This window comes from Passer montanus, unplaced genomic scaffold (genome assembly GCF_014805655.1).
Source record: "Passer montanus isolate IOZ18808 unplaced genomic scaffold, ASM1480565v1 scaffold1, whole genome shotgun sequence".
NCBI lineage: Eukaryota > Metazoa > Chordata > Aves > Passeriformes > Passeridae > Passer > Passer montanus.
This window is the reverse complement of record NW_024356504.1, coordinates 3540961-3555380: the sequence shown is the minus strand read 5'-3', so window position 1 is coordinate 3555380 and position 14420 is coordinate 3540961. Positions and strand designations below refer to the sequence as shown.

The 14420-nt window shown below is 38.8% G+C and overlaps 1 protein-coding gene across 3 annotated transcripts in view; it reads left to right on the top strand.

The window, feature by feature from the left end:
- Window positions 1-14420, top strand: part of PARD3B (par-3 family cell polarity regulator beta) — a 395877-nt gene that overhangs the window by 228821 nt on the left and 152636 nt on the right. For 2 of the 3 annotated variants that reach the window (XM_039719858.1, XM_039719777.1), the window contains one exon: window positions 293-337. The exons of the other annotated variant lie outside the window; for it this stretch is intronic. In XM_039719858.1, coding sequence (XP_039575792.1) covers window positions 293-337 — 45 coding nt within the window. The remainder of the gene's footprint in view (window positions 1-292; window positions 338-14420) is intronic. 3 annotated transcript variants of the gene reach the window in all.

Below are 14420 nucleotides of genomic sequence, written 5' to 3'. Positions count from 1 at the left end.
TTACAAGTGCAATTGCTCTTCTGACAACTCAGTTTTGAGTGTGTAAGTTTTGAGGTCCTGATCTGTAATCCACAAGGACTGCTGGTAGTCCTTTTATTGGTTTCAGAGGGCTTTGATTCAGATATTTGGACTTTGAAGCACCCCATGTGGATTAGGTAAAGAAAGGCTTTTTTTCAGATTATTATAATTTAAAGATTCAGGATACTGTGTCTGAAATAATTTGACAGTGTTTCAAAGGCTTGTGAATTTAAATAAGTTTCTGATCTTTGTGTCTTTTCTTTTATTTCTCCAGTGGCAGATGAAAGCAAAGTTGGTTTGTTGGCCGGACACAAATCGGGTAAGCTGTCCTCCTGTTTTGGAGAAAAAGTCAGCAACTTGAAAGTAGTATGGGCAGTAAATGAAATCAGCTTCCACAAACTGTGGTGACAAAGACACTTGCAAATTGAGGCATTACTTTGTAAGCACTGACTGCAAGTTGAACAATGATGAATTAGGGGTTGCTCTTAGCCAGGCAGCGTATGTAGGCAAGTCATTCTCAGGAAGAACTGTAACTTTATTTTTCAGTACAGGTGTTGTAACTTGAAGAAATGCACTTTCAAATAAGTAGAAGTGCATTCTTATGGACTGTAGAGACTTAAACAATACACACTTTGAGAAATGCAAGTATTTCTTTTTCTTCTTGCTCAGTTACACTTCCATTACCAGGAATACTGAAGACAAAGCTAAAAAAATGTACAGAGTAAAAACAAAAATGTTACAGCTTTTCCTTTTGTTGTCCTTTGCAGGAGAAATTATTTGTTTTTTCTTAAACTTTTCAGGTGATAATAATAAAAAGCGTTAATCCATAGTGCTGCAATTACTCTACCTGCTTACTAAATAAGTTCTACCAACCATACTATGGCATTGTACAACTTGCAGCTGTTGTTTAAAAAAAAACTTCGAAGGCAGTGTCACACAAGATTGTAATTTTTCATGAGCTGTGGGTAAGCTGGTATGAGAAACCTTAAACTTCCTAGAAAACTTCAGTTATTCAGCAGTGTCTTCTGGTGTTAGAAAATCCTGAACTCTCAGACTGCCCCTTTGTAGCACATTGTACATTGCCCTTTCCCACTCCATGGATAGGTCTAAGAAGCTGAATTCATGCAAAAGGAGGTCAGCTGTGAGATTCCTGATTGTTTATGGTGTTCTTTCTCTGTACAGCTGGGTGTCCTTCTTTAGTTCTCTGGTGTGGATTTTCCTTATCTGCAGACCTTTTCTTGAACTTAGTAGACACATGCTTTTTAAATTTTTTTGGCATGTTTCCTAAGCTTGTGAAGTTCTTGGATTCTCTTTCTGAATCAGGGAGTAGTTCATATGTCTTGTAATATTATCACTCCTGGGAAGAAAAAAATTCTTTCAACTTTCTCTTTTGGGAATGTGAAAGCTTCAAAGAAATGATCTTGTCAACTTGAAGAAGCTGAGGGTGTTGCCCTTGGGCTTTTCCCTGTTCAGAAAAATTACTACAAACGTTGCAACATCATGCAGTTTACCAAAGATCAATGGAATTCACTGCTATCAAAGAATATTGAGGGGTAAAATTATAACTCTGTGGCAGTCAATTGTTTTAGGTACATTAAGCTTTGTAATATAATTTTTAGTAGCATTTGATCTTCTGCACATTTCTGCAGATTCTTGAACACTGACTTTGAAAAGTTTTCTGTTTGAAGACACCTACAAATTTTATATGAACATGTGGACCTATCTTTATTGAATTTTGACTTGTTTGCTTTACTTTTTCCTCACAGGTCTCTTACATATACCTAAGATCTTTTTTCATAAACTAAAATCAGTGGCCAACAGATCACCCAAGGAATAGATACAAAGATTCCTCAAGTTTTCTTTTTTTCCCTGTAAGAATAAAAGAATTTAGCTAACTTCTGAGACAGTTGGTTTGTAAATTATTTTTATTGGTCCTATCCTCTTTAAATACCATTTCAATACCATTGCAAAACATTTCTCCTGCTCTCTATGTTCCATTTCCTAACACTTCATAAAGGGAAATCAAGCTGCAATTTTGGTTTCCACATTTTTCTATTCAAAGATTTAATTCCAAGGTCTGTTCAAGAACATGGTGTTCCTTTTCTCTGGTCTCTTTTTACTCTATGCTTTCTGGAAATATATGTCATATGTGTAATTGTCTGGCATTTAGTCCCACCACAGAACTTATGTTTTCACATCATTCATTGTGCTGCCTTCCTATAGGTACCTTAAGAATGTTAAAAGGAGATATTGCAGCTTCTTGTGCTGCAAGCAAACCACAGTTTCTCATTACAGAATGGAGAGTTTCCATCCTATTCTAGACTGCAGGAAACTAAGCGTATTTCTCTACAGAATTAATTATCACCTACTAACAATCAATGCAATTATCCTATCTCTCCTTCAACATGACTTGTTCTATAAAATACACAGCTGAGTAATTCTCTCTAGGGAAATATCCTTTCTATTTCTTCTGGGGCAGTGGCTCTTCAAGCATTTAGTCTCAGCTCTTGGAACAGCTACTTTATCCCTCACATATTACATGTTACTGAGCAGCAGCAGCAGGAGTTAGAGGCGTGCATTAATTTCAAAAAGTGTTATCACAATTCTCTGTAAGACTGAGGCATTAGAAGGATCTGTAGCTCTAGCCCCATCTGTCGTTTTGTATGTTGCACCCACAAGCAGTAGTTCCTTTTCCCCCCCACCCTACTTAAAGAGTAGATTTGTTTTTTGGAAGTATGTCTGGACATATCCTGAGCTTGTAAGCATGTTCTGTGGAAAGGTGGCTGGAGCTTTGTTCCAAATACATATATGAGCCTTACAGAAATTTACCTGTGAATTCTGGTTCTCATACCTGGCCTGTATCTCATCCTACTGGATGGAAGACCCCTGCTGTGCTTACAGGTGTTCTTTATATTGAAAATACTAAGAATACTACTGAAAATGTTTTCCACAATGCCATCAGCAAAAGCAACGGAGTGCTGTATTGATGCAGCCTCCTGGTCCTTTTCTGGAAAAAAAAAAACCCAAACAGATTTCTGTGTGCATGAGTGTATGTGTGTAAGACAGCTTCTCTGAATCCTCTAGGAAAGAATTTGTCCTCTGTAACCTTCCTGCCTTCCGGTGTGCTCAGCAATGGTATGCCAATACCAATGATGAGAATGAGAAGCAGACAAGTGGTGCCTCTGTTATAAAGCAGAGAAGATCCTTGAAAATTCAGAAGCTTTAGCTTAGCTTTTCATAAACTCCTAGCTTTTTGTAAAATCAATTCTCTAGTTAAGAGAATATCCTTTATAAAGAAGCGCAAGAATTGCATATCAAATATAACTTGATTTATATCAAATAATGAAATTGAGTGCCGAATTTTTTGCAACTGTTTTAATTTTTTTTTCTAAAATTCATTTTTGTGCTCTGATTTACTGCTCAGAACACTTTTTAGTATGTATTGACTGTCTGCTGAGGTCTCTGCTGACACAGCTCTTTCAGATGATGCAGTGCTGGAGAAAAGCTGATGAGTCTTTCTTTATGAGCTCTGACATATTAATTAGCAAAATGGTCAAAAAAGCTTTCCTATTTTTATTTTAATGTCACTAGACCATGCTTTTGGCTGGGGTTGTGTTTCAAGACAGTCTTGAAACAAGATGAGTAAGATCTTATTTTCTTGCTGGCTGCTATGTGAGGAACATGTGACTGGGCTATGGCTTAGTACCAGCAAGTGAGTGCTAGTGGGTAGCTGTGTTACCAAGCTGAATTTGAATTAATGCTGTGTGGTTAAACCACAGCATATGGCAAGAGATAGGGTTAGGACTTGAGTAGGAAAAGGCCCATTGGGATAGTTGGAAGGATGCTTCTGGTCTAGCTCTGCCCCTTACTGTTAATTTTGCTGTCAGTGTAGTTCCCACATGGCTGCTCAGCCTGTAGGTAGGGTTGGTGTTCTGGGAAAGAAAGCCTGGAGAGGCAGCTGTGCAGCTAAATCCTGCAAGGGCAGCCTGTCCTGGGGCCTGAGTGCCATCCCAGCTGTCCTGCCTCATGTGGGGTGACTGAGTTGTGGTTAAACTGCAATTCAGATGGAAAGTGGAAGTAGTTTGGAATAATTTAGGTTAAAGGTCTTGGTGTATTTCTGCATCCTTTAATGCCAGGATGTATTCTGCATTAAGGACATTTTACTGAGTTTTTGTTAAAACTAAGTGTGAGCTATTGGAACACCAGGAAAATCCAGTGGTTTATGCACAAGAGGCTTCCTTTTAATCAAGGAATCTGATGGGGGATAATAGTGGATTTAGGAAAATCTTGGATTTAGAAAAATCTTACAGAAAGCTTAGTGCATGCTGCTGGGCTTGTTTGAGGCTGGTGCCATTATAGCAAGTTTCATTTGCAGGTAACACAATTATGTTGAAGAAGTGGATAGGGAAGTGCTGTTCTCCTCTCCTTATGCCAGACTTTATAATTGTATTAAATAAGCCTTCTTGCTGCTGTAGATGTCATTAAAGCTCAGCTTTTCAAGGGGAGCATTGGCTTTAGTATTGAGTTCATAAGGATTTATATAGTAACTTGGTCCACAGTAGAAAAGACTCATGTAAATGGCTGAGCTGCCTGACATATGCAGTGAAGTGCCTGTCCAAACAAGGGCCTTGCTACTAACTGAAAGTGTGTATCATATGGAATCTGACCCTTCCCTTTGCATTTCTGAGAGGAGAAAAGGTTGATTTTAGTTCATTTTATTTCTCTGTGAAAATAACAATGTAATACTTGGGTGCTTCAATTATTTTTGCAAATGTGAAGAGGACTTGTCTACTTCACAGTCTGCAGTATACCTCAGCAATAGCAGTGCAGCCTGACCTGTGTGTCTTGGCATGGATACTGGGTATAAGCACACTGTGGTGTCACTGGAAGCTGTGCAATGTGATTTTTTTCCCTTCATTCAGCCCATGTGATGCTTGGTGCCATTTCAGTGTGACTGGCACAAAAACAAACTCAAGTACCTTTCTACGATGCTTCAGTTCACTCTGTTACCCACAACTTGTGCCTCTGGAAGCTTTGAATCATTTAGCTGTGGGTTATGTTTGATGTTTTATTGTGGGGAATATTTTTGCAAGACTTTTCACTTTCCCTGTTATATTCAGTTGGGCATCTCTCCTGAATGATTATATTCTTGTGGTAGTGTTGTTTATATTATCATCAACATTATCATCATCATCAACTTTGATTATGATTCTCCAAGCCAGTGCTGCTTTGAACTTACAGTTGTAAATAAATTCTCATCTGAGAATATGTATCAGTTCATGCAGCTGAGAAGCAAAAAGTGAGGTTCCTTTTTTGCCTGCAGGTCATTTGTGGAGTGAATGTTTTCTCCTTTATTTATATCTGGCAAAGTACAAAGTCAGAGATGTTACATTGAATGTATTATATTTTTGGGGTTTAAAACAATTTCTAGTCCACAAATTAAAACACTCAGCTTTTGTTGAATCCCTTGCTACTGTGATTTTTTAAATTTTCTTCAAGCACAACTTGTTTAGTGAACCTAGGAGGATACATTAACTTTCTTAATGCAAATATGGCTTTGTTACCCTTTCAAAATCGACTTAATTTTTTAACATGTATAATAGTGTTATATATTATATGTTTTTGTAACTATTGTCATTGGTTAGAGCTGGGAGAGAATGGGAAGGCTTGATTAATGTTGCCAGTTGTACAAAAATTATATATATTTGTGCATGAGAAGTTTGCTTTGTGACTGACCTGAGTCAGGAGGGAGGGCTGGACACTTGCAGTTGTGTGATTCAAACCATTATTCTAAATTAACAGAACTTACTGTATTATTGAATTTTAGAGAAAAGCAGTCTCTAAGTCAAATTCTCTTCTGGACGTCAGTCTGGGGGTCTTTACAGTCCCCCATGCCTGCCAGGTCTATGTGGCTGATAAACAGCTCTCAGATAATGTGGTTAGGTGGTTCTCCTCTGTGGAAGGAAACAACCACTCATTTTAACGCTTAAGAATAATAATTTTATACTCCCAGTAACTCACCAGCTGTAACTATTTCTTCGACAGCTTTTTTTCCTTTTTTTTTTAAGACTTTATTAGCTGTGTGATGATGATTTGTTGGGACCCCTTTTTGTTAGGTCTTCAGGAAGTCATCTGTAGATAAAAATTCCTCACTTGAGGGTGATGTTTGATGTTATGACATTGATCTGAAAGCTTGCTGCTGCTGAATAAAGCAGTCTTGGGCGCCATGGCTCCTATCTGCAGCTGCCCAGTTTCCATTATTCCATTCTTTATACCAGTCCCACAGCTTAGCTGGTGAGATGGTTAAGAGAACTAAACCAGCCAAAATTTCAAATAAGAAGGACGAAAATTAATTGTGTTGAGATTATCTCCTTGAACCACCCATTTGAGAGACAAGCTTACATGCAATTAGAAGGGAAATTCAGCAAGTGGATGGATGTGAGAACTGTGAGGCAGCTGTCTGCTAAATCACCATATCTACCATGTCAAATGATGCCCTTATTAAATTCAAATGCCAAACTTGCATTGATTTTTTAAAATTTTTTAACACTGTTTTACTTGCCATGAATAAAACCACTTTCTCAGTGGCAGGACCAGGGAATAAAAAGTGGCAGTAAACCTCTGCAAACTGAACAAGAGCATCCCTGCTGTCTCATCCTTAGAATGTAAGAATCTTTTCTAAATTCACTTGTTCACTTTGATTTTTATGAATGCTTTGTGTTCTGTGACTCTTAGTGTGCTTTGTATTAAGATAGGACAGAGCAGTGCTCGTTGATCTTTCTTTGAATTACAGTTATTAAAGTGAATAGATCTGATCTGCTGAGAACAATAACAAGCTTGCAGGAGAAACCTGATTTCCCTCCATGTTCTTGTGTGGGATTTAGGATCTAGAGCAAGACTGAATTTAGACCCAACAAGAGTGTGGATGCAAATCCAAGGGCCTCTAATTGAGTTTTTACAAAATAGCATATTGACTGAATATTTTCCTGTTATCCCACTATAGCCTTGTATTTATAAAGGCCAAGCCACGTGTTTCTGCCCCCTTCTCTCTATGCCAGCATTATTATTCCTGTAATTCTATGATGAGCTGTTGTGGGAAGCTAGCAGAAAAATAATTCTACAAAAAAGAATGGTATTCTTCTGGTTTAGTCAAGGGAGCAAGAAAAAAAGAAGTTCAAGAGAAGAGAAGAATGATTTTGTAACTGACATTTTTTGATCCTGGGATCAGCCTAAGCTGAAGAAGTTGACTGGGGTGGAGGGGGCAGGCAGACACATCTGAGGGAGAAAGTGTGGATGAAAGAAGATTTGCAGATCTTCAGAGATGTCTTTGTGCCGAAGGAAAGAAAGTGGGGGAGCAAGTTTGAGTCTTTTTTGTTGTCCTGAGGACTAAACTGAAAGTGAGTTTCTGAGAGGTTTGCTTAATGGCCAGTGAAAGTTGTTTTTGTGTATTTTTCACTGTGTGATGTTACTTGCTCTTAAGTACTATGACTGTCTCTTAATTTTGTTTGGGCCGCTGTGCTCTGGGTCTGGTCCTAAGGAGTGAGAGAAGCTTGAGCAGTGCTTGAAAGCAGCTGGGTCTGACAAGATGGGAGAAGCTTTCATAAGGGCCAGATGGAGTGAGCAGGCAGCTTGGACAGAAAGAACAGTTTTCCTTAAGAACCACAGGGATTAGGTTCCCTACTCTAAGGTGGAGTTTCTTTCAGTCCAGCTGAACACAGGAAGTTGCTGAACCAGAGAGCAAATGATGCTGTAAAAGCCTAAGTTAAGCAGAAACATTTCACTCTGTTTCAACCAGAAAATTATCATTTTCTGTACTATGAAAGGGTAGTAAAGCAACCCCTGGCTTCAACAGCAAAGCCCTTTTCATATTCTTGCTTCAAGAGCAAAAGTGCATGTACATCTACCGAGAAGGTCTTAAAGAACTTGGACTTCTCTGTGAAGGAAGCTTGTGCTCTGAATGGGGACCAAAATAAGACATTTCCATTTGACAAGCATGAAATAAAACTTAAAGTTCCTGCAGGTAGGAACTTTAGCAAGTACTCCTGTGAATACATAGCTAGGGAGCTGCCTGCTAAAGCTGTGACATGAGTTTATTAGAGCAAGGTGCCGAATAGGGATTCTGTGTGTGAGGAATGCCTTATTTTTAAATGTAGGTGAACTTCAAGTGCATAACAGAAAGGACAGCCTTTGCCCAGAGGAGAAGGCCTTATCTGGCAGATATCCAAACTACAGTGTACTAAAATAAACAATAGTGGTGAAAGATTTGCTTCTTTTTGATCACATCTCACTAAATATGGGAATTATGTACTACTCAGTATGAATCATTGGCATCCAGGGATTGCAAACCAATAGGCTTTTCCCCTTGGGAAATATTCTTTCTTCTAGGAGCAGAGAAAAGGATAGGAACTTGGTTTAATGTGACTTGGGAAATTTCAAGCTCAGCAGTTCCCCAGTGCTACCAGCTCCATTATGATACAGAAGTGGGAAAAGTGATTAGGAAGAAAAATAAGACACACAGGTACTTTCCAGCCATGCATTAATACTAATTCTACTTTTTTACTTTTTTTTTCCTCCTCTTTCATTTCCTGGAGTAATTCTGGGCATATTGTTGTATTAACTGAGGCTTGGAGGTGAGTTCTGATGTTCACATTCCATAGTGCCACTTCTTCCCTAGGTCAGTACTGCTGAATATTGCTCTGTCCAGAATTCAGTGGAGCAGGTCAAGAGAGCATTGAAATCCCCAGAATGTGTAAGCAGTGTAAAATGAAATAAAGTGTGGACTTTTAATAAGTTGTGATGAATCCATCCACTCAACAAAGGGCCTGTTTAGAGCGTTGAAATCTCCAGAATGTGTAAGCAGTGTAAAATGAAATAAAGTGTAGACTTTTAATAGTTGTGATGAATCCATCCACTCAACATAAGGCCTGTTGGTATTTGAAGTAAGTGGTCATGTGTTTGTGGTAAATCCATTGTGTGCCAGCCTGCAGTGGGCTGGAGGAGCAATGTGCCTGCAGAGCTCTGTCTGTTGTGCACTGAAATTCCCTCTCTAGGAAACAGTGTGGTGCTGGCAGGAGTTACCAGCTGTGGGCTGTTTGGGGCTTGCATTCTCTTCCTGAGACCTGGCAACATTTTTCACTGTGACTGTCTGTGCTGAGCCTGCCACATTTCTTGTCTTTGCTGAAAGTTTCTGCTGTGAGTTGGAGCTTCCTGCTGCCTTGTGTTCCAGGTTGTTTCTGACTCATATGAGCGTAGGAGAGCTTGTAAATATGGTGGATGTGTCTAGAGGAGGAGTGCAGAAATAAAGCTATCTCTGAAAGAAAAAGCAGTGTAACTGTGTCAGTGCAGAATTTCGCACAGGGTCATAGATACTGCAGTTCCCCAGATGTGGTCATTAGGACACGACATCTTGGTATCTCGGGGTCCTGGAATATCACATGCAGAAAGAATTGTTACTAAATTTTAAGTGACTGGAGATGGCAAAAACCCAAGAAAACTGGCATTAGGCCTAAGCAAAGGTTAAGCAACAGTATATTTGAAATTTGAAGAATGTAAATAAATCACTGCTTTTTATTAAAACTGTGAAGATTCAAAGGAAGGCACAGCAGCCAGCAAAGCAAGTTTAATGTTTAAAATCCTAGGGGCCTCTTGCTGTATGTTGATCTTGAAAGTAGAGAGCTTCTCTGGTGATGGTGCCTGAACAGATGGCTCATGAAAGTGCCTACATGACTGATAGTAAAGCTGGATTCCATCATGGAGCTCCTTCCGTGGCCCTAAGAAGAAAGCTGAGAACAACAAGTGAATCCGTCGTGTCTCCTGCCTTTTTAGGGCTCTGTAAGGCTCTTCAGTCATCAGTCCTTTAGCTGTTGACAGCCAGACTGCATCCATTTCAGAAAGCAAAACAAATTCCTTCAGTCTGTGTCTTGTGTAATTGAGGAGAAAGTGATGATGTGATTCTAACCCCCCTGCGTAATATTTACCACCCTCTGCAGTTAGAAATGCAGTCACAGCCTTCCTGTCAGTCTTTTCTCTGACTATTGGTTTCATGTTCCTTTAAACAATACCTGTACTTTTTTCAAGACTTGTGGTGAATGATCTGCAGATATTCAGGAAAGACCTTCAGAGTATTAGGTGCTGAAAGCTGGCTGTGATCAGTGTTGGCAGCTACTGTGATTCTTTCAGTTGCTTGTTGCGACCGAAGAGACCAGCAGCCACTGCTGAATGCCTCATTTTATTAATCCTTTCCCTCCAGGAGCTGGGGTTTTTTTTTTGCTGGGCATGATATTCAGTGCTGGCAGTGGGTATCCTGAAGTCACTGGTGCCAAGGAGTTAATGAATTTGGAAAACTTCCCAGATAATACATCTGGCCCTCTAACTTATATTTTGGAGCATGAAGTATGAGATGTAGAAAGAAGAGCACTGAACTAAATGAGCTCCTGGCTGAAGAGAGGAAGGGTACACTTTCCTTTTTTTAAATTAGTTGACTGAAAGTTAAAAATTACATAGTCCCAAAGAAAATTTAACTGTTGTGGGCTTGTTTGGTATTTTGGTTTTGTGGTTAGTTTGCTTGTTTATGTTTTTTAAAAATTTTGTTACGCTGTGTATTTGCCAGTTGCATTATCTTCTAAGGCTTGAGTATAGATAGGGAAGCATGTTTAATTCTCCACTTTGAATGATTCTTTGCCTTCATTTTTTGTTTTGAAATCCCGTCATGTTGCCATGTCAATAAAAAGGATTTGGAAGGTAATTGATATTTCTAGTCTGGCTCACTTCTGGAATAGTATTTGTACAATGTTTGCTTCCTATACCATTTGAAATAAGCCTTTATTATATAAAATGGGTTGCTGGTGCTATTTATTAATACGCATTTTTGTGTAATAAAAGATGTGCAGTGCAATATGGTTCAGAAATTAACTTTGAAGAAAAGAATTACATTGCTATTTGTATATCTCATAAAACAGCATTATTTTTAGTGAGTCTTTCAATACAGCAATGCTACTTAGCACTTACCTACAGAGCACTCCAAAAGGACCAAGAATATCATCCCTAATTAAGTGTCTGATAAGCCTAAGAGCAGAGCAGGAGAGTTTTTCCTGTACATAGCAGTGACAAGCCAAATGGAAAGCATATTGTAGAAGAGTAGAAGGCATTTCCTTGAGATACCATTGACTATCAGCAGGTGCTTTCCCTTTGCCTCAGGCAGTGGCACAATGCTGCCCTTTCAAAACCTACCTCCTCTTGACTTTACCCATTTTTCTGCCTGATGTCTTAATAGATGAAATTTTTCATTTGCTTTTATTTAGTCTTGCATGGGTGAAGTAGTTTCTCATTGTTCTCTTTTGGCCTACAGGTAATAAGTATAATGATTGGTACTTTAACTCTATGAATGCACAGAAGATCGCTGTTGACACTAGATCAAACTTATTTATGTTTACTTTTTCTTAAAAGAAATTAAAATGCCCGTTCCTTCCCTCCACACCTCCCTCCCCAGGTAGTGTGACATCTATGCTGGTGCTGATCTATATCTAATTCCTGCCCTTTTTGGTTATTCACCTTCAGTTGTGAAAATTAACCTTAATCTTTCCCACATCTTTGACTTGGTTCTCTTATCTAAAAGCAACATTTTTGCACTGAATATCTGTCTGTGAGGAGAGCACATCTGTGACCTGCAAGGTTCACCTGCAGGTTCTGAAGGATGGGGGGAGCATGCAGGGCATAGTCAAGTCCCAGGAACTGCAGCTGCAGAGCATTTTTCAGTGACCTTCTCCTGTTCTAGAGTGCTCAGTTCACAGACTGAAGGGAATAGGAAAGAACCATCCATCCAGTGTGACCAGTGGGCTTAGGGCAAAGCAGAGGATTCCATGGAGAGAGTCAGACTCTAGTTCTACAGTTTGCCCAGTTTCAAAATGCTGGTTTCCTTAGAGCCATAATAGCAGCAATACCCTGACTCTGGTGCTCTGGCAGCTTAAACAGGGACTGTGGCTGGGGTCAGGACCTGGCAAACAGAGGAACAGAGCTAGTGCTTGGTGCTAGAGCTCTGCATCCATTACTGAAGGGTGATTGCACATACAAAGATTGCAAATAAAAACCTCTATTACCTTGCTATGGCAGTTTTCAAGTGTTTCTCTGTGGAAGGACCAGACCAGAGAACCTGGCATTGATTTGTTTGGGTCTTTCATGTAATTACAATTTTTGTTGCTATCTGCAATTGGCATAAATTCCTGTGTTCAAAAAAGGAGTTGTATTTTTGGTTGCCAGTTGTAATGCTGCTGTTGACAAACAGATGTTATAAAAGAGAAATTCAATATAGTGTAGTTAATCAGATGCCTCTTTTTTTATTGCTTTATAATCTTCTCAGATGCCTAATTCTGAACGCAAAATGACAAAATTGTTTGATCGAAGCTTCTGGAGTTTAATTCCTTTTTAAAAAATAGCACAGTAGTTTAATTTTAAAGGTAGCCAAAAAATGCGCATTATATGAAGGACTAAATTTTGCCAGCAGTTGCATGGAATAACTCACTGCTTATGGCTAATATGTCCATCATAAAATAGGTGCAAAGAATAATTCTCAGTCTGAGTTTAGACTGAAAGAGCAAACACATTAAAGAAAAAACATACAGGAGAAAACAATTTATTGCAATCATTCTTTTTCTGCCATTCTGTAGGAAATATGGATAATTCATTAAGTCTCAGAAGAAAACCCTTTGCTCCTCCTTTACTCAGGTGTGGTTTTCTGTTCTCTTTCTGTGTGCAGAGTATGGGTGTAGTGTGCAGTAGTCACTATGTTATCACCTGTTAAGTGTCATGCGTGACACATCCCATTACAGATTCTATGAAACTGGAGCCTTTTGAAGTAAAACTTTCTATTCAAGTGTCAGTTGAAGCGTGGGTTTTATTTGCTTTTTCTTTGACAGAGATTGTTCTTTTACTGTCTCCTAAAATAACTCTGATATTTGTTTTTGTTTAGGAGAGGAAAAGGTAAGAATATATAGCTAGAGCCTGGGAAGATAGGAGGCTACTAGGGGAAGTGGAGGGGAGCTAGAAAAGGGTGCTGGGAATGGGGCAAAAAGGGAGATTGGGCATGTCAGTAGGTGAGAAGATGCACTGTGGGAAAGGATGACATTACTGAGGGAGAGGGGGAGACCAGCTTGTGATGATCTAGGACAGTGGGGAAGAAAAAGCTGGCAACCAGCTGTGTGGTACAGAAAACTGCTTTCTTAAGTAAAAACAAAACCAGCCAAATAACAAAACCCCACAAAAAACAAAACAACCAAAAAAATGACAACCAAAAAACCCCCACCAACACTCCACACCTAGAAAAATTTATACAAAAAGTCTGTTAATAAAAAGAATATAAGTTTGGAGGCTTGGGAACCTGAATCTTCATCTTCCTCTTTCAGTTCCTTGTCGCTGTGACACAGGTTGTGCATATTTGTCTTAAAATGACATCATTAGTGTTTATTGAAAAACCCTTGCTACCAAGGCTTTGATAAAGAGGCATGAAGACTGTTTACTGCTGATGTCAGATATCAAAGTCTGTGCTCAGTACAGTAGAGGGGGAAGGGAATTGCTCTACATGTGGAAGAAAATACTAGACCTTTCCTGAAAGAGAGAAACTAGAGTTTTGTAAATAAAATTGTCATGATATATTGGGGACATAAAATGAAAGTCTATTAGAATGTGCACATAGAGAGAGAAATTGGACACCTCTGCTCTAGCATTTTTCAAGCCTAAGCGCTTTACTTTGCAATTTTAATAGTACTCTTTTAAGGTCATTTTTTGTATATGATTTTAATGCATAGTCTGTTGCTTTAACTACTTTCATTAAAATTTTATGAGCCTTTTCAGAAAATCAGATGGGAAAATGCAAATAAATTATGCATTTTATTTAGTATGTAGTAGATACAGTATTACAGTATGTGTAAACAAATAAAAATTTTTATTAATATAACAAACACTATGCTGAAAGATCCTGCTGCAGTCTATAAACCACATAGGTGATAAAGAATCACTTTGAGTTTAAATAGCTAGTGCTGGACCAAACCTCTGGATTTGGAATGATACAGAGTGATAGTATAAAAAGATTCATTATCTTAGCTATTATAAATAAAGGGGGGGGCGGGGGTAATGAATTATGAGGCACATGATTGAATCCAAAAACCTTAAAACGTTCATTTTCTGAGAGCAAGTGCTTAATATTTTATAAAATCCCACAGAGTTCTCTGCTTGCTTAGTTTTGCTTTTGTTCCCCTTCTTTCTCTCCTGGCAGAGCTCATCAGTAATCCTTTAAAATTCTGACCTGAGCACTCACCAGTCACCACAGTGCTATGTGTCAGTGATTAGCTTACCTGTCTTTTAACTACTCCTCCACCCTGTGAGATGCCAAAGCAACAGAGAAAGTATAT